Source organism: Salmo trutta, chromosome 33 (genome assembly GCF_901001165.1).
Source record: "Salmo trutta chromosome 33, fSalTru1.1, whole genome shotgun sequence".
NCBI classification, from domain to species: Eukaryota; Metazoa; Chordata; class Actinopteri; order Salmoniformes; family Salmonidae; genus Salmo; species Salmo trutta.
This window is the reverse complement of record NC_042989.1, coordinates 25,689,916-25,712,406: the sequence shown is the minus strand read 5'-3', so window position 1 is coordinate 25,712,406 and position 22,491 is coordinate 25,689,916. Positions and strand designations below refer to the sequence as shown.

The window sequence follows — 22,491 nt, the reverse complement described above, 5'->3', positions numbered from 1 at the left end:
GGCTCCCAGGCACCTGCCCAGAGGGAAGTCCTGCCGTCTCCTCCCTTTGCCCGGTCTCCCTACGGCCCTACAGACTGCGGAGGCCCTGTTCATCTGCTGTCCTGCGCCTGACTCTCTACACCAGCTACACACAGGACCCTTACAGGATCTAACTGTTGGACAGTTTGTTGTATAGAGATATCAGAAATGCAGTGTAACTACATAACACTTAGTGTCTCCTTACGGTATGGCGTGAAAACAGTTTTCATGGGCACACAAATCCAAAATAATGTAGGCATTGCTATATTGAATGCTCTTAACCAAAATAGTCACCTTACCTTGATACTTAAAACCTAAATCGATAAATGTGGTTCTTCAATAATTATGCATAATATTTGTTGGATGCACATTTGGTGTCAAGCTGATTAGTTACGCCTTAATATTTTCAGAAGATGCAACAACAGCCCAAGTGCTGGAAAAAAAGGTCCAGAATATTTTGCCGTCTCATTCGTTACTCCGGTGAAGACAGTTGTGCCTGGATCCACATTGAATTTAATATCCCTAGAGAACTGATGCTGATCATCTGTTGTTGTCTGTTTCATGTACAGCAGGGTCTCGTTAGGTTTAACAGAGAAATCATCAATTAATGAAATAACATGATAAATACATTTTGTTTTCCATGTTACACCTGCAATTTTAAACAATACAAGTGGCTTGAATTAACCTATTGAACATGATTTTGTACTGGCCAACCCTTGAAAATCAGACACTCTCTCAATTTGGTGCTTGAAAAGTTATTGTAATTGTTATTGTAATTATTGTAGCCAATTTATAAGTTCTCCTGCTCCCTTTATAATTATCCGGGGATTTCGTTTTTGATACGTTTTTGTGAGGGATTCGGACACTTTTGTTTGTTTCCCGTGTGTGGCAGAGGAAGAGAGGTGGTGACAGGGGGAGCACACGGCACAGGGGTACGGGCAGGAAGAGGGGGCAAGGTGTGGACTACAGTACAACAGGTCTGACAGGACTTCTGGTTGAACATAGGTGGGATGGGGGCAGTGGTGGGGGGATGGGAGGTGGATCTCACAGGTGTGATATGGCCTGTCACGGTCTCTGGAGAGTCAAAGATTTGTACAGGAACCCCATGATGACATTCCTATGGGATACAGGTGAGGGTTCGCTGGCAGACACTGACAGAATCCTTTATATCCCCCATCAACAAACTGAAACTCCCAGACCCGACCGCTGATATGCAGCATTCCTGCCAATCTTATAACAGAGACGCAGACACCCACTGACGACCCCCACCCACCCACCCACCCCTTCCTTCAGTGGATTAGGGAGTTAGATGACTGATTAATAGAAACATTGCTGAAACTAAAGCCCAGAAAGACCTAACACAGCCAGAGAACAAACAGGAGACAGCAGTGTGTGTTGAAAGGAGAGAGAACAGAAACAGAGGATGAAACGCATGGGGACATAAATCAATACAGCTTCCTCTCTGACATAAAGGAGCCCAATTCTAAATCAAAATGGATTCCTGGAAATACTTCATCCAACTCCAGGACAGAAAGAGGAATGAGAAATACATCATGACACTTTGACAACAACATTAAAGCTCGTCCTAAAGAAAAGATGTTGTTGTCCCTAGCCACATCAGCCACATGCTATTCTGATGCAGGGTGGAGCAGTTCATGGCTCCAACATTGGCCACATTCACCCTGGTCCCCTAATCTCAGACTCAGTCTCAATACAGAGCTTTGTGTCCAGGGAAATAGTGACGTGAGCCTACCGGATGGATATCCTGCCCTCTCTGCCTGTTCATTGTGACCCCTCATGTCAATCTTTATCTGTCCCATAGATCCCAACACATTCAGGACAAGTTATTCTGCAGAGAGGAAGAAGAGAGCAGAAGAGCCACAGACACCAGAGGAACAATGCTATATGTATGAGAAAATGCCAGACAGTCTATTTGTAACTGCCTGACAACATGTTTGTAACCAGCTAATAGTTCCAATGTGTGATCCAATGGGATTTACAGTTACTGTATGTTACTGCTCAGATGGTGTGTATTTCTAGTATTCACTCAACACATTCACATACACACTGATGCTGAGTTTCCATCAGATTTACCTCAGTGTTTTACCCAAAAGGCTCAGACTTTTGTTTCCATCTCCATGGACCGGCACCCATGTCTCACTGGGCCATAGCCTCGGAGAACCTGCTCTGAGTTGGGGCCAAAGCCTGGACACTGGCACTTTTCAGCTGCCATTTAACTGTGAACATGGGTTAACCTTTGTACGGTTAACACCTTCTCACAAAGCAACTGTCTTGATGATGCAGAGGTTGTTGATTCTGCTCTTTACAAGGTGTCAATCATTTACTCCTCTCCTGGTCACACTCCTGATGGAAACAAAATAACACTAGAGCTTCCATTAACAAACACTGGCGACAGATGGAAACTGAGCAAGACCGAGCTTTTCAACACTCTCTCTCAGCACTTTCCATTATGACCTTCCCGTTGTGAAGCAGAGCCACTCACTACATCACCAGACCCTGTCTTGTATTTTACCCCTGCTGCTCAGATGAGGGGTGGAATATTGAACACCAGGGGCTCTATTGGACACGGTGTCTAACCGTTACTAGTGGGTAACCAATTGGTTCTGGTAGTTTAAATAACTCATTGTGCACACCCTTTTGAGCACTTATAAATAAAACATTAAAATTCCTCTATGATCTTGGCTTTGTACAGTATTTCTTATAGTGGGTTCTATTGCCCTTCAGATACAATGGGGTCCAGATTTCTCTCTTGGTGATATACAGATAGATATGCAGTACAGATAGACAGACACCTGCAGATTGGCATGAAAGGCATCTTAACTTTGATCCCACTCTGGTCCTATGTACAGGACAGACCCCAGCCCAAAGTCTGCAGATTCAGACACAAGCTGCAGGCATGACCCTTAACCCCTGACCCCTGTACCTGGGAGATGTCATCCCACGGCTTGTCATCGTAATGCGTAACCATGAGGCTTGCTGAGACACATGATACTGTTGATCTATGTCTCAGCCATATGCGCTCACTTATAAAAGCTAGCCTTTAGACTCTCAGTCAATGAATTGTATGATTGTTTGACACTTGTTTGATATTAATCTGAAGTAGAAATCAAAACAAAATATATATGGTATTTTACATTTTTATATCCTTACTCCTAAAAGGTAATAGAATTAGATGAAACAGGCATATGAAAGCGTAACATGGACTGACCTCAGAACTAGTGGGTGGGAGACAGTGGGGTTGTCCTCCATCACTTTCAAAGATCTGCAACAGAGAGAAACACATTTCCTTTACTTGTTAAAATCCCTGTAGTCATCTATTAAACAGCGGTAACCCATAGCAGCAGACTTATTACACAAACACACACTTTGTTATTATGTAGCTAATTAAAAAGTGTGCAGTGAGGGCCTGGTGCTTTGATACTATTTCCATGCGGGCTGGGACTGGGACTAGGACTGGGGCTGGGACTAGGGCTGACCCTGCAGCTGGCACTAGGCCTAGGGCTGGGACTGGGACTAGGACTGGGGCTGGGACTAGGACTAGGGCTAGGACTGGGGCTGGGACTAGGGCTGACCCTGCAGCTGGCACTAGGCCTAGGGCTGGGACTAGGACTAGGACTAGGGCTAGGACTGGGGCTGGGACTAGGACTGGGGCTGGGACTAGGGCTGACCCTGCAGCTGGCACTAGGCCTAGGGCTGGGACTAGGACTAGGACTGGGCTGGGACTAGGACTAGGACTGGGGCTAGGACTGGGGCTAGGACTGGGGCTAGGACTGGGGCTAGGACTGGGCTGGGACTAGGACTGGGGCTAGGACTGGGGCTAGGACTGGGGCTAGGACTAGGGCTGGGACTAGGGCTGACCCTGCAGCTGGCACTAGGCCTAGGGCTGGGGCAGCCTGTGAGGCTCCAGAGGGAGGAAGTAATAAGTAGTGTAGAGATACAGAAACAGGACTACTGTGTGGCAGGAGTGTGAGAGAGAGAAGATGAGAGGACAGACAGCCTGCCAGGGTAGAGAGAAGGGCGGGGGATTCCTCCTCCAGATCCCCTCTCGCTATCTCTACCTCTTAATCTCTCTCTTCTTGATCCCTTACCTCTCTCTCTCTCTCCCTCCCTCCCTCCCTCCCTCCCTCCCTCCCTCCCTCCCTCCCTCCCGATGTAAAGCATGTTGTAGCAGGCACGCAGGTAGGCATGTGATGAGTCCCTAAGCCCTCTAGGAAGGGTGACTCAGCAGGTTCAGAAACATGACACCATTGCTCTACTGTACTTTAACACAGCTAAACCCAACACTCTGCTTCGCTTCAGATGAGAAATGAACATGGCCTCTCCAGACAGATGGCAGTAATAGTGATATACAGAGCATTGACCGCCGTCTACGGAGGTTATACATGCTGTATGCAGCACTGAGCAGGTCTTGTTATAGTAGCTGTAAACACCGCTGCCTGACTGCCGTAAAGCCTACTAACTTTAGAACTCTTAAACTTCTCCCACAAATCCCTGGGCCCTCCGGCCTGCTGCAGCCACTGAACCCTGGCCAGGCAGCTCATAGGGTAACGCTACACACCTTTGTCTAACAGAGCGAGGCCCGTGTTGAGGGAGAGCATTTGATTTTGGAATCACCAAGCAGGGAAAATAGGATTGGGGCTTAGTCAACTGAGATGACTCAATAAGAGGACTGTGGGACGTCGTGGGAGGGGAGCCGGTAGCTAATGTTTATAGAAGTAGAGAAAGAGAGAGCCAATGTAAGAGAGAGAGAGAGAGAAAAAGGAAGGAGGATGTGAGAGAGAAAGTAAAGGAGTGAGAGAGTTTGGCATTATGAGATCAGCCTGCTGTCTATTCTTAACAAAAATATAAAAATGGAACATGGAACAATTTCTAAGATTTTATTGAGTTACAGTTCATAGAAGGAAATCAGTCAATTTAAACTCATTAATTAAGCTCTAATCTATGGATTTCACATGACTGGGCAGGGACGCAGCCATGGGTGGGCCTGGGCCAGGCCCAGCCAATCGGAATTCGTTTTTCCACCCAAAGGCTTTATTACAGACAGAGACACTCTCCCCCCCTCCCTCAGATGATCCCGCAGGTGAAGAAGCCGGATGTGGAGGTCCTGGGCTGCCGTGGCTACACATGGTCTGCGGTTGTGAGGCCGGATGGATGTACTGCCAAATTCTCTAAAACGACATTTGAGGCGGCGTATGGTAGAGAAATGAACATTCAATTCTCTGGCAACCACTCTGTTGGACATTCCTGTAGTCAGCATGCCAATTGCAAGCTTCCTCAAAAACTTGAGACATCTGTGGCTTTGTGTTGTGTGACAAAACTGCACATTTTAGAGTGGCCTTTTATTGTCCCTAGTACAAGGTGCACCTGTGTAATTATCATGCTGTTTAATCAGCTTCTTGATATGCCACACCTGTCAGGTGGATGGATTATCTTGGCAAATGAGAACTGCTCACTAACAGGGATGTAAACAAATTTGTGCACAACATTTTTGAGAAATAAGCTTTTTGTGCCTATGGAACATTTATGGGATCTTTTATTTCAGCTCATGAAACTTGGGACCAACACTTTACAAGTTGCGTTCATATTTTTGTTCAGTATAAATCCCTCTGTAATCAACACGTGTCATATTGACTCATTGGGAGGACAGAGAGCAATGATGTCACACAACTTGAAGGCTTAACTCATCTCCAGGAAAGATGGGAAACTAAACACTAGACCGGCACTACTGACCCTCACACGCTTAAAAGACAGCAGATGTACCTGGAAAGCCATCAATCTACAACTCCCCTTGAAGCAATTTGTCAGTCTTTTTAATAGGCACCAACATCATAGAAAAGGCACAGAAACATATCCCAGCTGGAGAGCTTAGCTTTGCAGGGGAACCTGTGAATAAGTGTGGGGCTGTTTAATATTTAGTGAACTTACACAAACCATCTGTTTGTCGCTGTAGGGCTGGGTACAGCAGGCTACAATTTACCACATATGGCTTTTAATAATTCATGGTACAGAACTGTTCCTGGTCGTGCACTGTGAGCCACCTCGGCCTTCTGCGCTGTGAAACCAAACTGGGTCTCATTAGCTAGCCTGCTGGAGCTCCCAAACACACCACAATCAACATCACACACACACAGAGCCCCGCGGAGGTGGAGGGGTGACGAGAGTACTGGGAGGAGCAGGGAAGACTCGGTTTAGTCTGCATTAAGGACACCTGGCCTCCTGTTTGGAAGAGCACTACAGAGAATCAGAAGCTGGTAGTTAGCAGCGTCTACATTATAGATGGGTGCTTAACACTCCCTACAATCAAACTCAGTCCATCAGTCAAAACCAGTAAGAGACATGGCCGTAGAAACATTTATGAATCCTCAAAGTGAAGCCTACAGCTCAGACACAACGCAAAGCAGAATACTGTCTATATCAGAGAAAATATTGTAGTGATGTGACATTCACATGTACTGAAGTAAGCACTGACATCTTAATCTAGTGTACTACACCATTATCCAAATTCATCGGTTTCCATAATAGGCTAGATCCTGGGAAGTAGGTCTGTTCCATGCCTAAGAAGACTCTGCTGGGCAGTACCTTCAGGGCATAGGGGGTGGGGCTGACAACATCAATAGATAATGAGCGTGTGGGGAAGAGTAATTACAACAACAAAATATATGAGCTTATTACCTTTAAAAAATTAAATCTTGTTTATGGGGTAGAAGTGCACACCAGGGCCCCATTTCAACTTTCTCTTAGAAATATGAAAAAGTCCTGCTTCAATTTCTTTGTATGTGTGTCCTGTGTGCAGTATGTCCAGGTACCATACCTGTCCTGCAGAAGGTCTCTTGTCGCGGCCCCTCTTAGTGAGATTGTCCAGGCCTTTGAGGGAGGAGAAGAGGCCTTTCTTGTTGCGTGATCTCTGGCTCAGGGACACGGAGCGCCTCCTCAGTGTGGCCTCATCCCTGGAACAGATCTGACGACATAACAGACATAACACACCGTCAGGACTAGGATGTACCTCTGCAGTCACAACCTGCTTCAACTTCAGTCTATATAGACCCCCTCCATCCCAACCAGAGACTGACCAGTGCATGGAAGGAGGACACAGAGAAGATGCTCAGGCGTCCCAGGGCAGTCTTGGAGGGCCGGCTGGCTGCAGCCAACAGGCTCTTGGGGTTGGGCAGTTCGCCGCCCTGCAGGCTGGCCAGGTAACAGCGCATCCTGAACAGGTCCATGTTAAACTTCTCCAGGTTCTGCTCCCACTGCTGAATCTGTAGGTAGGAGGGAGGGTTGGAGAAATGAGGAGGGGAGAGAGGGGTGAAGGGAAGGGAAGAGAGGGGAGAGATGGAGGGAGGGAGGTCAGAGAGAACATTTAGGGTGCATTCCATCAAGCTGGGATTGCTTACAGATGTGGTGGGAGTGGGGGGCAAAAACTGGTGCTGGTTGAGGGCAGTAAGGTTGATGATATAGTGAAGGAGGTTTGTAGTGTGTGTGTGTGTGTGTGTGTGTGTGTGTGTGTGTGTGTGTGTGTGTGTGTGTATCTTATTCTCTGCAATAAAAGTCATGGGGGGGTTGACGAGCACCAGACCACTTTATAACCCCCTCCCCCCTAAATATACACACAACACACTCACCAACACAGAGAATGAACACATGCCTTGAGACCCTTTTTGCACTATGTACTGTAAAGTATGAGATGGTGCTTATTTGTAAGCTTGGGGGGGGGGTCACTTTAATGAGAGAACTGGAGTTAAACGACTCTCTATACAATTTACTTTTATAGTGCTAGTATGCAGAGACTTCATTTACAATACAGACCAGTACGGAATCCACCCTCCCATTAACTGATTCAGACTGATGGAATGCTTCATGGTTGGGAATGAGTTGGATAGGGGACCAATCTGAGCCTAGAACATTCCACCATCGAAACAGGACTGTAAAGACCAACAATGATCCTGTTGCACAATGCTGTGTGTTCAGACAGAGCTAACACACGTAAAGGTTCAACCCAATGACATTATGAACACTATGCCCTTCTGGACCCAATGTGATCCCGGTATACAGACATCTAGTGTATGGTAATGTGTCATTAATATAGTGTCCTCCCAGGGTCAGAGTCTGAGCAGGGCTGTATGGTCCTAAGTGTCACGCTTGGTAAATCTGCTGAGATAACCCTGTATCCCTACGGCTTCTCTAAGGCTATTACAGTGGGGTATTCTGGGGGACAGGAGAGGATCATTTTAATTGGAGAGCAGGCATTACATTGTCAATTACAACTACAGCACGCGGTGTCACAGGAAGGCCAAGAAGATCATCAAGGACCTCAAGTCACCCGAGACACTGCCTGTTCACCAGCTACCGTCTAGAAGGCAGAAACAATACAGGTGTATCAAAGCTGGGACCGAGAGACTGATAAACAGCTTCTATCTCCAGGCCATCAGACTGTTAAACAGTCACCACTAGCCGACCTCCACCCAGTACCCTGCCCTGAACCTTAGTCACTGTTACTAGATGGGTACAACCAGGTACTCAACCCTGCACCTTACAGACTGCTGCCCTATGTACAGATGCATTGAACACTGGTCACTTTAATAATGTTTACATACGGTTTTACCCACTTCATATGTATATGCTTTATTCTAGTGAAGGCTCATCCTATATCGCTACTGCTGTACACACCTTTTCTAGTCATATACTGTTTATACATACACAGCTTTTCTATTCATATACTGTCCATACTGTTTATACATACACAGCTTTTCTATTCATATACTGTCCATAATGTTTATACATACACAGCTTTTCTATTCATATACTGTCCATACTGTTTATACATACACAGCTTTTCTATTCATATACTGTCCATAATGTTTATACATACACAGCTTTTCTATTCATATACTGTCCATACTGTTTATACATACACAGCTTTTCTATTCATATACTGTCCATAATGTTTATACATACACAGCTTTTCTATTCATATACTGTCCATACTGTTTATACATACACAGCTTTTCTATTCATATACTGTCCATACTGTTTATACATACACAGCTTTTCTATTCATATACTGTCCATAATGTTTATACATACACAGCTTTTCTATTCATATACTGTCCATACTGTTTATACATACACAGCTTTTCTATTCATATACTGTCCATACTGTTTATACATACACAGCTTTTCTATTCATATACTGTCCATAATGTTTATACATACACAGCTTTTCTATTCATATACTGTCCATAATGTTTATACATACACACCTTTTCTATTCATATACTGTCCATACACACCACCATACACATATATATTTATATTCCGGACTCTGACATTGCCCGTTCTGATATTTCTGAATTTGTCTTTTTCTTTTTTGTATTTGTGTGTATTGTTAGGTATTACTGCACTGTTGGAGCTAGAAACATAAGCATTTTGCTGCGTCTGCAATAACATCTGAAAAATTTGTACATGACCAATACAATTACATTTCAATTAGATGGACTCCTCTTCCCCCAGAGCAAAGACAGGAAGGTTATGGTTTGATAGTTGATACGGTTTAATATTGGACACCGCATAGCCACAATTGGAAGTGCCACACACAAACCCATGTCTGATTGATTACATCTTATTTACATTCTGTCAGGCAATGTTAATCCATCATCATATCAAAGAAGCATGGCCATTATCGGAAAGAGAATCAGAAAGAGGCTGGCATGGATGTGTGTGTGTGTGTGTGTGTGTGTGTGTGTGTGTGTGTGTGTGTGTGTGTGTGTGTGTGTGTGTGTGTGTATGTCGGTCTCTTTACTGCTGAAGGCATATTGTACCCATCTGGCCTTACAGCAATCCTATTTACTCCCATTTCAGTCCCATTAAGTGGCAGGAATGGGCCTTTTTTCTAAGACATACAGCCTCCTTTGACTTTCCCCCTCTCTCTCTTAATGATTGTACATGCCAACCTGATTTTGACTTCACTATGGAGGGGAATAGAGAGACTTCAAAAAGGCACTGATTTTGAGAAGGGGGGAGGGTAAACATCAAAGTGCCCTCTCATAGCCCATTCACCCCCCATCCTAAATCCATCATCAGCCGTGGGCGCCCGTCTCAGGGCCTAACCCCGCCCTCTCCCCTCTGACCCTATCATTGGCTCCAGACCTCTCTGTCTCGAGGTGCTGTGATAGCTAACAGAAAACAGACACCAAGTCAGTCTGGAAGACAGACACTGCCCTCCATGTCATTCCCATTGGTCATGACAGCCATGAGCCATTCATCTTTTTCACAGCTATGTTACCTCATTGATAAGAATATTACAAAAACATAGCAACATCCACCTTCAGACAAAGTCAAATCCTGGATGTTGAGCTTTCGTGTCTTGCACTCACAACCTTCCAAACACAAACATCCAACCATCACAAACACCCCCCAAAATGTTGCAAGTCCAAAATCACTATCTTCTAATTCAGAGTTGAAATGCTTTGAAGCAACCAGACCCACCTCCGAAGGATGAATTACTGCACTATAAATCTGATATATACTCATAAGCAGCTGGGACTGTTGAGGGGGCTGAAATGAGGGGTGGGCAAGCTAGCTTGGTGTTGAGTCTTCAGCCATTTCCATGGCTCACTACATTATATGTATGGGACAGTTTTAGCTGTGGGGAGAATCAGTGATTGGTCTGTTTTTCTCCTCAGGCGGGGTGTTAGAGGGACTAATGTTGAGAGGTTATTATATAGAACAACATGTGGAATCCCAATCTGATGCAATCTATCCTCTGAGAATATGTTTGGACAGCCATTAGCTACATTTAGGCTACTTCTCCCGCTTCTGAAAATAAGACATGGGGTTTTAGTCGCGTGGGTTGATTCACAGCTCATATTTTTAGAGCTGCTAGATTCCTAACAAACACACTGAACAGACCGTAGAACAGATCTGTCTGGGACACTAACCACTGCGAGAACACACCACCATCAACACAACCTCTGATCATCATCTTCCTCATCCTCACCTGGTTCTCGATGGCCTTCCTGTTCTTGGGATCACTGACGATGGACAGCTGCAGCTCAGCCATCTTCTTCATCTTACCGTCCATGTCTATCTTCTGCAGCAGGCCTCTGATCTGGCTCCTAAGTAGACGCACCGTATCCTCCTTCCCATGTCGCTTAGCGAACAGAGAGGCACTGGCAGAGTGGATGGCCGTCACCCAGTTCTCCAGGTCTGTCTGGTTGCTAGCCTAAACACACAGAGGTGAAGGTAGGATATTAGATGGATGTTTGAGGTAAGACCATAAATGGTAAGACTAGATTATTACTGAAAGAGAATTCGTCCTCAATGGCTTATGTGATGGTATAAGCACTGCAAGACGGAGCGATAATAGCGATGCCATGAACGACATGCTTCTGGGCTGGGCTCTATATCTGAATGATTGACAGTTATAAGAGCAGAGCACTTTGCACCCATATTGTGTTCCTATCTTCCTCATGGCATATTATGATCTTCATGACAGATTTTCCCAATTTTCCCATCTGTACGCAATTACGTAATTTCACAGTCAATACAGTCAATCTTGAAAGGATCATATAGCTTGACAAAAACGATTCCATTATCAGAGGACATGGTATGAAATGTGATAGGAATATGAGGGAGAAGTGATTCATGTAGGACACATTAGGGAGAACACAGGCTTCTATGGTGCTTCATTTTATAGACTTAATGGTTTCCTGACCTCTAGAGTTTGAACTGATGTTAAATCCACTTTACCATTTTATTAGCTTTACTCAAAACACCACAACTGGGATTTCATGCCATACCCTCAGAAAAGAGAAAACTAGTGAGGCCAAGTCAGGCCTTAAGTCTCTCTGCATTCAACAGTGGAAATAAGGTCAGCCATACAAACGGAAAAGCTCCAACTGGAGAGTTAAATTATAATAATTTACGAGCTAGAATCATTCAATTGATCTGCTAGATTATAGAGTCTAACAATCACACACACTTGTGTATTTTATGTGTGTGACTATATTTGTAAAACGTCTCCGTCCACTACTCTTCAGTGTGAATATGCTGAACAGTGCGTTTCTATTGTTCAGCTGACACAGTCAGTGTAATCTAGCAGTAGACCACACCAATCTGCTTGGCTGCCCAAGCAGGAAGAGGCTATCAAACCAGGCTGCCACAGTAGCACGGGACACGCGTTCCTTTCCAACGACAAAAAACATTCCCCACTAAGTAACAGCTTCTGCTCCTCATTTGTGTGTTGGACTGGCTGGAACACTAAGCATTTCAACAACCAGAGCAGAGTGATGGGGGAAATCAGAGCACTAAAGCCATGATGTGCTCATGAAGCTAACGCTAAGCTAACAACACGCTAACGCCAAGCTCATGCCACACAGGCTCTAGGATGGAGGAACCACCAGCTGGACTGAACAATATAGTTGTAGTGTGACATTTATGAACACATGAAGATTTACTGTAGCTATACAAACCTATGGAATGTTTTTTCTGAAAAAAACTGCATCTACAGTATATCCATCCACTTGGGGATAAATACTGTGGACATCTACATTCTGTAGTTTTGACAGTGAGTTTGAAGAGGTAGACCTCACCTGGAAGAGGTAGACATCTCCGTAGGTGTTGCTGAGGCAGAAGACGTTCTCCTTCTTGGGGTGCTCAGGAACGGCCTGGACGATACATTCCTCTGCAAACAGGGCGTAGCGCGGAGACAGCTCCTGCTCTGGAGAACCCTTACCATAGGTCTCATAGAACAACAAGGTACAACCTGGAGGAAGAGGAAGAGGTTGGTCATTAGAGGGAGGAAGAACACAGCTCAGAGGAATGTCCTCATAACCTGTCATTTATTTGTCTCTGCTGTTCTTCAGTCATTTACAGTAAAGTGGAAGAACGGATGAAGGACACACACACACTCTCATGCTCCTGGCATGAGGTTTATCTATTTAGCCGGTAAATGCAGCAGTAAAATTCCCAGTAAGCTTTTAGGATAGCAAAGGATCAGTGTACAGTAAATGTAATGCACAGGCTAAGTAAAGGAGATGGACTCTGCCAAGGACACACTGTAGTCTTCCAGAAAAACCATGTGAAGAGCTGCTGCTGCCCTCTCTTAAGTGATATGTCTGGTTTTACTTCAACTTTAAATGTGATTTAAAGTTAGAAACGGACATTCCCCTCTGTCGCCCAGCTTAAATTAAATTTCAGTTTATGTATTCCGCAAACAATTTAGTGGCTAGATCTACTGAACCTGAGGAAGTAATGCCTCCAATGCTAAAGTTCAAGTTACACTTTGACCTTTAGTTGCCCTATAACCCTCCTCACACCTTTAACTCACCTTTCATTGTGACCAAACACATCAAGCTCAACTCCATTTCAGTGAGGTATTGAATTCAATGTGTATATCGACTGGACCTTAGATCGCAAAGTCACAAACCGTCTTTCTCTCTGGCCACCCACCCCTACTCACCTTTCAGGGTGACCCAGTACTGTTTCCATTTCCTGCGTGTGACCAGTTCCAGCTTCCTGTCCTTGTGCAGGGTGAGGAGGGGTTTGAAGGAGAGCCAGCCGGCCCTGCGTACCACCCCCTGCTCCTTTTCAAAGAGCATGTCTAGCTGCTCCAGAGAGCCGCCCGCAGACTCACTGCTGCTCTCCCCCCCTTCTGTCCCCGTAGACGGGTCTCTCCTCTCACCACCTCCCCCTGCTCCTCCACTACTGCCCTGCCCCATCCCCGTCTCCAGCTCCTGCATGAAGTTCTCATAAATGTTCTGGTGGAGGGCGTCGCTGCTGTGGTGGAGGGCCCCTGCAGACTGGGCCCGGAAGGCCCCAACATTGCCAGGTCCGCCAGGGTACCACAGGCTGGATACCTGGGAGGGAGAGCTGGTGTCAGCTGTCAGGCCGTCCACTCCACTGTCAAAGGCCTCGCTGCCGTCCTTATACCTAGGCTCCTGGAAGGGCACAGAGATGAGAATAAGGTGAGGAGAGGGATGAAGTGAGAGTGTGAGGAGAGCTTAGGGAGAGAGGGTGGGGGGAGAGTAGAGAGAGAGAGTAGGGGGAGACTGTGGAGTGAGGGTAGGGGTGAGACTGTGGTGAAGTAGGGAGAGAGGGTAGGATGAAGTGAGAGTGAGGATTATTTTTGGCACAGAGCACGTACTGCCTCGATGCCAGAACTTTCCAGACTGAGGGAAACAAATTCCTGAGGCTGGCACCTAGGTGACTGAAGTTCTTGAGTCTGCGAGGACACCCTGGCTTCCTGATCTCAGTAGAAACACTACTTCATGTGATTGCGCTCTTTCAGGGGTAATGAAATCCCACCTGCACTCCACTAGATTGCAACATCGATTCTCCCCTGGCAACTGGGTTGGGTGAAATTCAAACAAAGTGTTCCTTCCAATGCCCTTCCAAAGCAACCCTTCCTCAGTCTCTCGCTGAGTCTACCCCCTCCTCTCACTGTCTGCCAACCTCTCCTTTCCATCAACCTCTCCCTTCCTTCCTTCCCTGTCCGTCAACCTCTCCCTTCTATCCCGGTCCGTCAACCTCTCCCTTCCTTCCTTCCCTGTCCATCAACCTCTCCCTTCCTTCCTTCCCTGTCCGTCAACCTCTCCCTTCTATCCCGGTCCGTCAACCTCTCCCTTCCTTCCTTCCCTGTCCGTCAACCTCTCCCTTCCTTCCTTCCCTGTCCGTCAACCTCTCCCTTCCTTCCTTCCTTCCTTCCTTCCTTCCTTCCTTCCTTCCTTCCTTCCTTCCTTCCCTGTCCGTCAACCTCTCCCTCCCTTCCTTCCTTCCTTCCTTCCTTCCTTCCTTCCTTCCCTGTCCGTCAACCTCTCTCTCTTCCTTCCTTCCTTCCTTCCTTCCTTCCTTCCTTCCTTCCTTCCTTCCCTGTCCGTCAACCTCTCTCTCTTCCTTCCTTCCTTCCTTCCTTCCTTGTCCGTCAAGCTCTCCCTTCCTTCCTTCCTTCCTTCCTTCCCTGTCCGTCAAGCTCTCCCTTCCTTCCTTCCTTCCTTCCTTCCTTCCTTCCTTCCTTCCTTCCCTGTCCGTCAACCTCTCCCTTCCTTCCTTCCTTCCTTCCCTGTCCGTCAACCTCTCCCTTCCTTCCCTGTATGTCAGTCGTACCTCCCCTACTCTTCGTCTACCCTTTTTTCCCTTAGTATCCCATAGTCTCTGCTTTCCTTCCCAATCCCCCTCCCCTCAGTCTCCCGCCTTCTCCCAAAGCTGTTTCTCATTAGAACCTGGGCCTGAGTGGTGCAGCGCAGCGAGAGCTCTGAAGCCCAGGTGGAGGGCAATGAGAGCTGGAATTAGTCCTGATTTGGGTCGACTCGTTGAAAAGAGGCTGAGTGGCCAGACTTTGTGATATATGGTGAAATATGGTTCATTGAGCCAATTGGAAGCTGGCGGTGATTAGGTGGCCATGGTGGAACTAGACCCAACGGAGAACTCCAAACAGGGGCAGAACCAGGCCAGTGTGGACGCCTGAATCAGCTCTGTCCTGGGCACCACAGAGTCACCAGATTGCAGAGAGACCCAATGAATGTGTCAGCATCAAGCTATAACAACTCTGAATGTCTCCAACTAAACTATACAGAGCTCAGTTCGAAACATCACACTCCAACATTTGCCCATGAAGAAGTTTGAGTCAGAACACTGAAAGAGATAATTTATCTAAAACAAATATCACTCTGCTCATTAGTATACGGTTCTGAAGCCTGGGGTTGCCCAATGCCTACAGATACAAACATTTGATGTGTGGTAGAGTTGAACGGAGAATAGAGATGTGATTGCTACTGTGATTGGCCAGAGCTTGTTGGGGTGTTTCTCATGGACCTTTGAAGCTTCGCTGGGAACCTGAACAACTTCAATCACAGTCCCTCAAAAGCTCCTGTCCTTCTCATTGAAAAGGTCAATAAGTTCAATACCGCATGGACGTTGTATCCTAGGTCTCTCCCCAAACCCAACACATTGCAAGAGATTATCAGGGTTTAAGATAGGAACTCATTTAGAGTGCAAGCTCTGGCCCCAAGAGAAGTTAACCCTCTTGTGCCAACGCCAGTTACACCCAGATATTTTTAGTTAGACCCTAATGCCCTAATGAACGAGCACCTATCCATTCAGCACACACTAGTGGATTGGGTCTCTGGAGAGGAGGTCAGAGTGTTGAGTAGAAACCCAGAGCAGCGCCACCAAATCATAATCACCATGACGACCACATCATTAAGACTGGGGTGGGGTTTCGAAATCTTCAGCTGGGAATTAGTTTCAGTAACAGAGATTTCACAGGCTTACAGCAATAATCTTGGAATGGTTTGAAAAGCATTTTAAAGTTTACAAGAGAATTAGGGCATAATGTATGATTTAAAGCCTCAAAGTCACGGAGGGCCACGTTTCAAGCAGTTTTTAAGCTAATTTGGGAATATCTAACACATTTTTAGGAATTAACTACTTAGCCTTTGTTGCAGAAAATATGACTATGGTGATTGCATTTATGGGGCTTAAATGCTCTAAATAAACTATTACAGACCCATAACACACATCTACACAAACACACTCTATCCAATGATTTGGCATACAAGTCATGGTTATTCTAATACTGTACAAAACAGTCTGGTGTCATTTTACAGGTCCGGTTCTCAGCTGTCTGACCCATACTGCAACACTGACCTGCTGTACATCATACAGACCTCTGTCAACTGGTAGTTAACATCTATTTTCAACCACTCACACAATATCTCAATGAAATACACAGATGAGCTTGTACACTAGAGAAGAAAATAAAATAAAAATCGCTGTTTCAATCTCCACTGTGCAACAACAATCATCAGGACCCAAACTGGAGGATATCGTCTGATCATAACAATGCAATCAACAGCAAATGATATACAATGGGGCTATGCTTCCAACACAGGTCATTCTACATATTCCTTTCATTGGCATGATGTTGCTAAAAACACTAAACTGACATGACCTCTTGTACCCACCCAGACGTAGTCATGGAATCTGCAGACCCCTTGGCTTTTCATCCTTCCTCTCCTTCCCTCTGTTTCATGCCTTATTCTCCGGTAGACGACTGCATCTCTACTCCCTACACAATGCACCATCCGCTTCCCAAATTTCATTCCGCGGTACCCTGTGGTTCCCTGTACTCAGACAGCTGGTATTGTGGTACTCGGGTCGGGGACAACGGTGTGTTCCTGGCGAGACGACACTGACCAGTAACAGTCCCCAGCCAAGTAACTGTCAGAGAGTTGCTTCCTCTGTGCCAAGCACTGGGAGACTTCAGAGTCATCATATTCTCCTGTGGAGCCAAGGAGCTGCAGACAATCACATCTCAAAACAGGGACATTCCTAAGGAGATTAGACACACCTGATGCAGCTAAAGCAGTACCTCTATTACAGATTGACCACTAGAAATATGCTATGGCTACAGACCTAACTGCAAACACGCTGTAGGCCTACTGGTTGTACATACCAAGCCATGAAGATAGGGTGTATACAGATCTATGACCTGTGAAGTACAACATCAGTTTAGAACCTGAGCGGAAGCGTTTCCTTGCCCCTGGCTCGGTTTGCTCATTGTTTAGTACTTTGTGACACTTTGTGACAAATGTTTCTGTTAAAAAATATAACAAATTTCATAGATTGTAGATCAGGGTCCCAGTGCTCAAACACAGACAACCCCAGATGACAACCCCACTCACCTGTGTCTTCCTCTTCTTCCTGCTGAGACTTCCAGTCCAGTCGCTGAGGCGCCTCATGCGGCTCCTGACAGAACCAGAGCCCTTCTTCAGGGTGGAGACCTCTCCATTAGGCTGGGCCTTACGGCAGGGCAGGGTGTAGGATGAGTACTGCGGGGCCTCTGGACACTGCTCCTCAGCAGGCACATCCAGGGCCGAAACAAAGGAGGCCCGGTGCTGGATGTGATGGGAGTGAAGAGGGGATTCCCTGTACTGGGCCGACAGGTCCTTAGCTGTGGGGAAGGTGGCAGCCATACTGGGGTCCCTGTAGAGATCTGAGATGGACACAGGGGGAGACTGCTGGCCAAAGGCCTCCAAATGGTCAGCCCTACGGTTTCCCATAGATCTACTGGAGGAACAGGACTGGTCCTGGTCGCAGAGCTCCGTGCTGGGCCCCCAGGGCGAGTCGTACCAAGAGCCCTCTGAGCTCAGCGAGCTGCCCTTGCTAGTCCTGGCGGTGGAGGTTGAGGCAGGCTGCGGAGCACCATGGTGGGCCTCAGGCCTGCTGCTGCCAGGCAGACTGGAGGTGGACTCCAGGGTCGGGGAGAACTTGAGCAGCTGCACTGGCCCAGATGCCTCATCTAGCAGCAGACCACTGTTAGTGTTGGTGAACTCCACCCTCAGACTACCATCCTTCTTGATGACCACCCTGGGACTGCTCTGATCCTCAAGCCCCACATCCCCCTCTCCTCGCATCCTCTCTGGGGTCCTGTGTCCGTTCAGAGCATAGTCGTTCAGATCCCCTGATGCTCTACTGTACAGGCTTCCCCTGCCCTCATATGGGCAGCATCTATTCTCAGCCGGGAGGTGTGAGCGGCCTCTTGGTGGGGAGCCATGCCAGAGATGGCAGTTTGGACTGCCCTTCACCCCCTTGGTGACGTAATCATAGTGTCTGGAGACGTACGGCTCTCCTCTCCTCTGCAGGGGGGAGAGGCATCCTCGACCAACAGCCCTGGCCTTGTACCCCGAGCCCCCCGGCCCACCTTTCCACCACGTATGGGGGGACAGAACCTCTTCTTTGGTTGAGCGGAACTTTAGTGAGTAGGGCTTTTGTTTCCCTGGGAAGATTAAGCTGGTGCCCTTGGACCCCTGAATGCTGTACTGGCTCTCAGAGTTTCCCATTGCGATCTGGAAGACAAAAGAGACTCAGGATGAGAAAGTCTAATAATTACAAAGACATCCTGTTCTTCTCATTTTACTCCTTTTCCAGGAAAGGTACCAAGGCGTCGGTATCACCAGTGTGACCAACAAGCTTTAAGCCTTCATGGCTGTTATGTGTGATGGAAATGAATCAAAGAACTCTAGAGTGCGGTTTGAGGCATGTAGTGGCTTGGTTTGACATCGGTTTGTCAACTGTAATATGTTACTGAAGGCAGCTATGGCGCACTTGCTGTGATTTCATTGCATAATTGGTATAGTTGGCAATACTACATTAGCGTTAGCCTAACATTTTCCACTCCCTGCACCACTTAAACGACACTTACCTACAGTCACTACCACTTATAAAAGCACTGTTAATAATCTCTGATAGGAGACAGAATCTGAGACTCACCTGTGTGTTCTAAAGTCTCAGTCTTGCCTCAGAGTTCCTTCAGTGGGCATGGTGGTCCTGGATTCCTCTACTCTCAGGCGACCCTCTCTCCTCCTGCTGCTCAGCCAGGACCATCTGAGGGACACACAAAGGAGAGCGGTTGGGTTAGGTAGCTATTGGGTTATCACTATGGAAGCACAGCTCTGATAACTGCCTGTGACAACCCCCAATGTTTGATAACATGTGTTGCAATTAGGGCTGAGTCATAATCTGGTGTTCAGTAGAGCTTTGGTATTTTAGTGGTTAAGAAGAGGACACCCAGCCAATGATCAGAGGACTACTTTCCATTAAGGTTTCTGAGGAACAGATTCACTTTGCAAAATCCACAATGTCTGTTTACAAGAGGAACACCACCACATGGCTACTGTACCTCATCCGAAGAGAGGACATTCTTGGTATACTAAAATTGAATTACAACTACAAGCTTTCCCTGTCAAAGGCATATACAGTACAGCAATACAGTGCTTCCATGTGTTAGGCTCAAACCTGCACCAGGTTTCCATCCCAGTGATCCTGAAGGAGTCAGCCCAGGTGTGTCTCTGCTGTGCCACTCTGTCTCCATGACTACTGTAGAAACTCACTCCTCTCCTCTGACTCAAAACCCCTTTTATATTCCTCTCCAACCGAAACATTACTCACATTTTTCCTACTCTGCAGAACTCAATGACGTCTTCTTTGATCGGTTGGGAAAGTTTTTGAAAGCCTGCTACAGTTTGCACTGGTGTTTATTTTTAAACACTGGAATTCCAGCCTTTTCTTTGCTTCCCGCTGCCAAATTTGTCCAGGGGCGGATTCCAAATAACAGAAACTGCTGGAGAGCGTTCTTACTGTAGCTGTGGGCTCAGCGGAAGAAAGAGCACAACCCTTGCAGTATATAACCCTTCCACATGCATGTAGCTCACGCTCCAGGAAAGCATTCACATGATACCCATCCTCTACTGGTGCAGCAGCAGCACACGTACAGCATGTGAGAGGCCAGGCCGTAGTGTAAATACCCTGGGGATTAACTGATCTGTGGCATTACTGCTGTTTACCTCTCCTTCTTACTGCACCTTGACTTTCAAGACCTTCGAGAGGCACAAGATAAGAGTCTGCTGAATGACTAGATGTTCTGTACTGTAGCATATAGGCTGAGGGTAATAAGGAATCCACAGCTCCGGCTTGAGAGGTAAGGAGATCTGTAGCATAAGTGTGATGTCACAGTCACACAAACTTGTTTTGTTTGGTACCTGTGACCTTCCCAATGTGGTCAGAGGGACAAATAGCACCATGTTAAAGAAAATGAAGCCTTGGTTGTGAGAATTTATTCTATCAAGCTTCTACGAAATGGGTCAGGCACAAGGAAAACAGTTTAGCCAAGTTTGTTTTTAGTCCTGACCTAATACAAACTGCTGCTAGCCTTCACCAGCTATAGCTGTTCCCACATCTTGTAGAACCACTACACAGATCATGAAGGTGACATAGGTCATACAGTGATAAGATTAAAGCATCTATTCTCTATAGATAAAGATGTAGGATCTTCATTTGATCATTATTTTGTTGATGAGAATTTGCAAACTTGTAGTGTATTGAAGAATTAAAAAGGCTTCTAAAGTTTTTAATTTCAACAAACACATTTCAGACTTGATTTTGCCCTAACGTAAAATGTATCAATCCCCACAAAAAAATATCCATTAATTATAATCCAGAAATCCTGACAGAAAGTGTTTAGGGTTGCCAAGTCAAAGACCTCTAGCTCTGACAGATACAGTTAGAAGGGTTGCCAAGTCAAAGACCTCTAGCTCTGACAGATACAGTTAGAAGGGTTGCCAAGTCAAAGACCTCTAGCTCTGACAGATACAGTTAGAAGGGTTGCCAAGTCAAAGACCTCTAGCTCTGACAGATACAGTTAGAAGGGTTGTCAAGTCAAAGACCTCTAGCTCTGACATATACAGTTAGAAGGGTTGCCAAGTCAAAGACCTCTAGCTCTGACAGATACAGTTAGAAGGGTTGCCAAGTCAAAGACCTCTAGCTCTGACAGATACAGTTAGAAGGGTTGCCAAGTCAAAGACCTCTAGCTCTGACAGATACAGTTAGAAGGGTTGCCAAGTCAAAGACCTCTAGCTCTGACAGATACAGTTAGAAGGGTTGCCAAGTCAAAGACCTCTAGCTCTGACAGATACAGTTAGAAGGGTTGCCAAGTCAAAGACCTCTAGCTCTGACAGATACAGTTAGAAGGGTTGCCAAGTCAAAGACCTCTAGCTCTGACAGATACAGTTAGAAGGGTTGCCATGTCAAAGACCTCTAGCTCTGACAGATACAGTTAGAAGGGTTGCCAAGTCAAAGACCTCTAGCTCTGACAGATACAGTTAGAAGGGTTGCCAAGTCAAAGACCTCTAGCTCTGACAGATACAGTTAGAAGGGTTGCCAAGTCAAAGCCCTCTAGCTCTGACAGATAGTTAGAAGGGTTGCAAGTCAAAGACATCTAGCTCTGACAGATACAGTTAGAAGGGTTGCTAAGTTGAAGCCCTCTGGCAGCTAGAGTTCCCAGGGTTGCCGAGTTAAGGCCAGAGGACACGTGTCCAAGGTTAAGAGCCATCAGAGGTCATGAGTGCCTGGTTGACTGCAGTTGGCCGACCCACTAGGCTAATAGTCCCTGGCCTGTCCTCCACAGTGTTCCGTGTCTGTGGGAAAACCGGAGCATCATCTCTCACGGCCAGGTTTACCATCCATCTGCCGTAGTCGCCACATCTTCCCCCTCCCAACCTTCTGACTCTGATTAGCTTTGACAATGATTAGCCCCTAGAAGCTAAAGAGTTTGAAGCAGGGAAATTGCTCCACATCGCTCAAAATGCATATGTAGAAACCAAACAAAGCTCTTTAGGAGAAAATAGACAAATTCCTCTGGCGTGCTACAGGAGTCACAATGGCTGCTTCCAGTTCCTTTCACTGCTAGTTCTGACACAGAGCCAACTTCTGACTGAGCTTTTCAAACTTGCAGCCTTCCTTTGCCTGAATAAAAGCAAAGGCACAAGCACACTCATTCTCGTAGACGTCAGCCTTGTGCTGTGGGCTGAACCGGAGCTTTATTACAGTTTTGGGGGAGGGGACCACGTCTTCCTTGACCACAACACTGAACCCCTGCCTGCAGCCCTGTGCCTCTCAATA

The 22,491-nt window shown here is 46.4% G+C and overlaps 1 protein-coding gene across 5 annotated transcripts in view; it reads right to left on the bottom strand.

Moving 5' to 3' along the window:
• tiam2a (TIAM Rac1 associated GEF 2a) overlaps positions 1-22,491 on the bottom strand; it is a 108,115-nt gene that overhangs the window by 48,681 nt on the left and 36,943 nt on the right. For 4 of the 5 annotated variants that reach the window (XM_029730474.1, XM_029730471.1, XM_029730473.1 and 1 more), the window contains exons 2-9: positions 19,306-19,419; positions 17,718-18,881; positions 13,496-13,973; positions 12,627-12,799; positions 11,033-11,257; positions 7,110-7,295; positions 6,851-6,997; positions 3,248-3,301 (exon numbers count right to left, since the gene is read on the bottom strand). In XM_029730474.1, coding sequence (XP_029586334.1) covers positions 3,248-3,301; positions 6,851-6,997; positions 7,110-7,295; positions 11,033-11,257; positions 12,627-12,799; positions 13,496-13,973; positions 17,718-18,875 — 2,421 coding nt within the window. In that variant the 5' untranslated portion in view covers positions 18,876-18,881; positions 19,306-19,419. Of the gene's footprint in view, positions 1-3,247; positions 3,302-6,850; positions 6,998-7,109; positions 7,296-11,032; positions 11,258-12,626; positions 12,800-13,495; positions 13,974-16,997; positions 17,131-17,717; positions 18,882-19,305; positions 19,420-22,491 lie in introns of those variants that run through there. The other variant, XM_029730475.1, reaches the window with a different exon arrangement.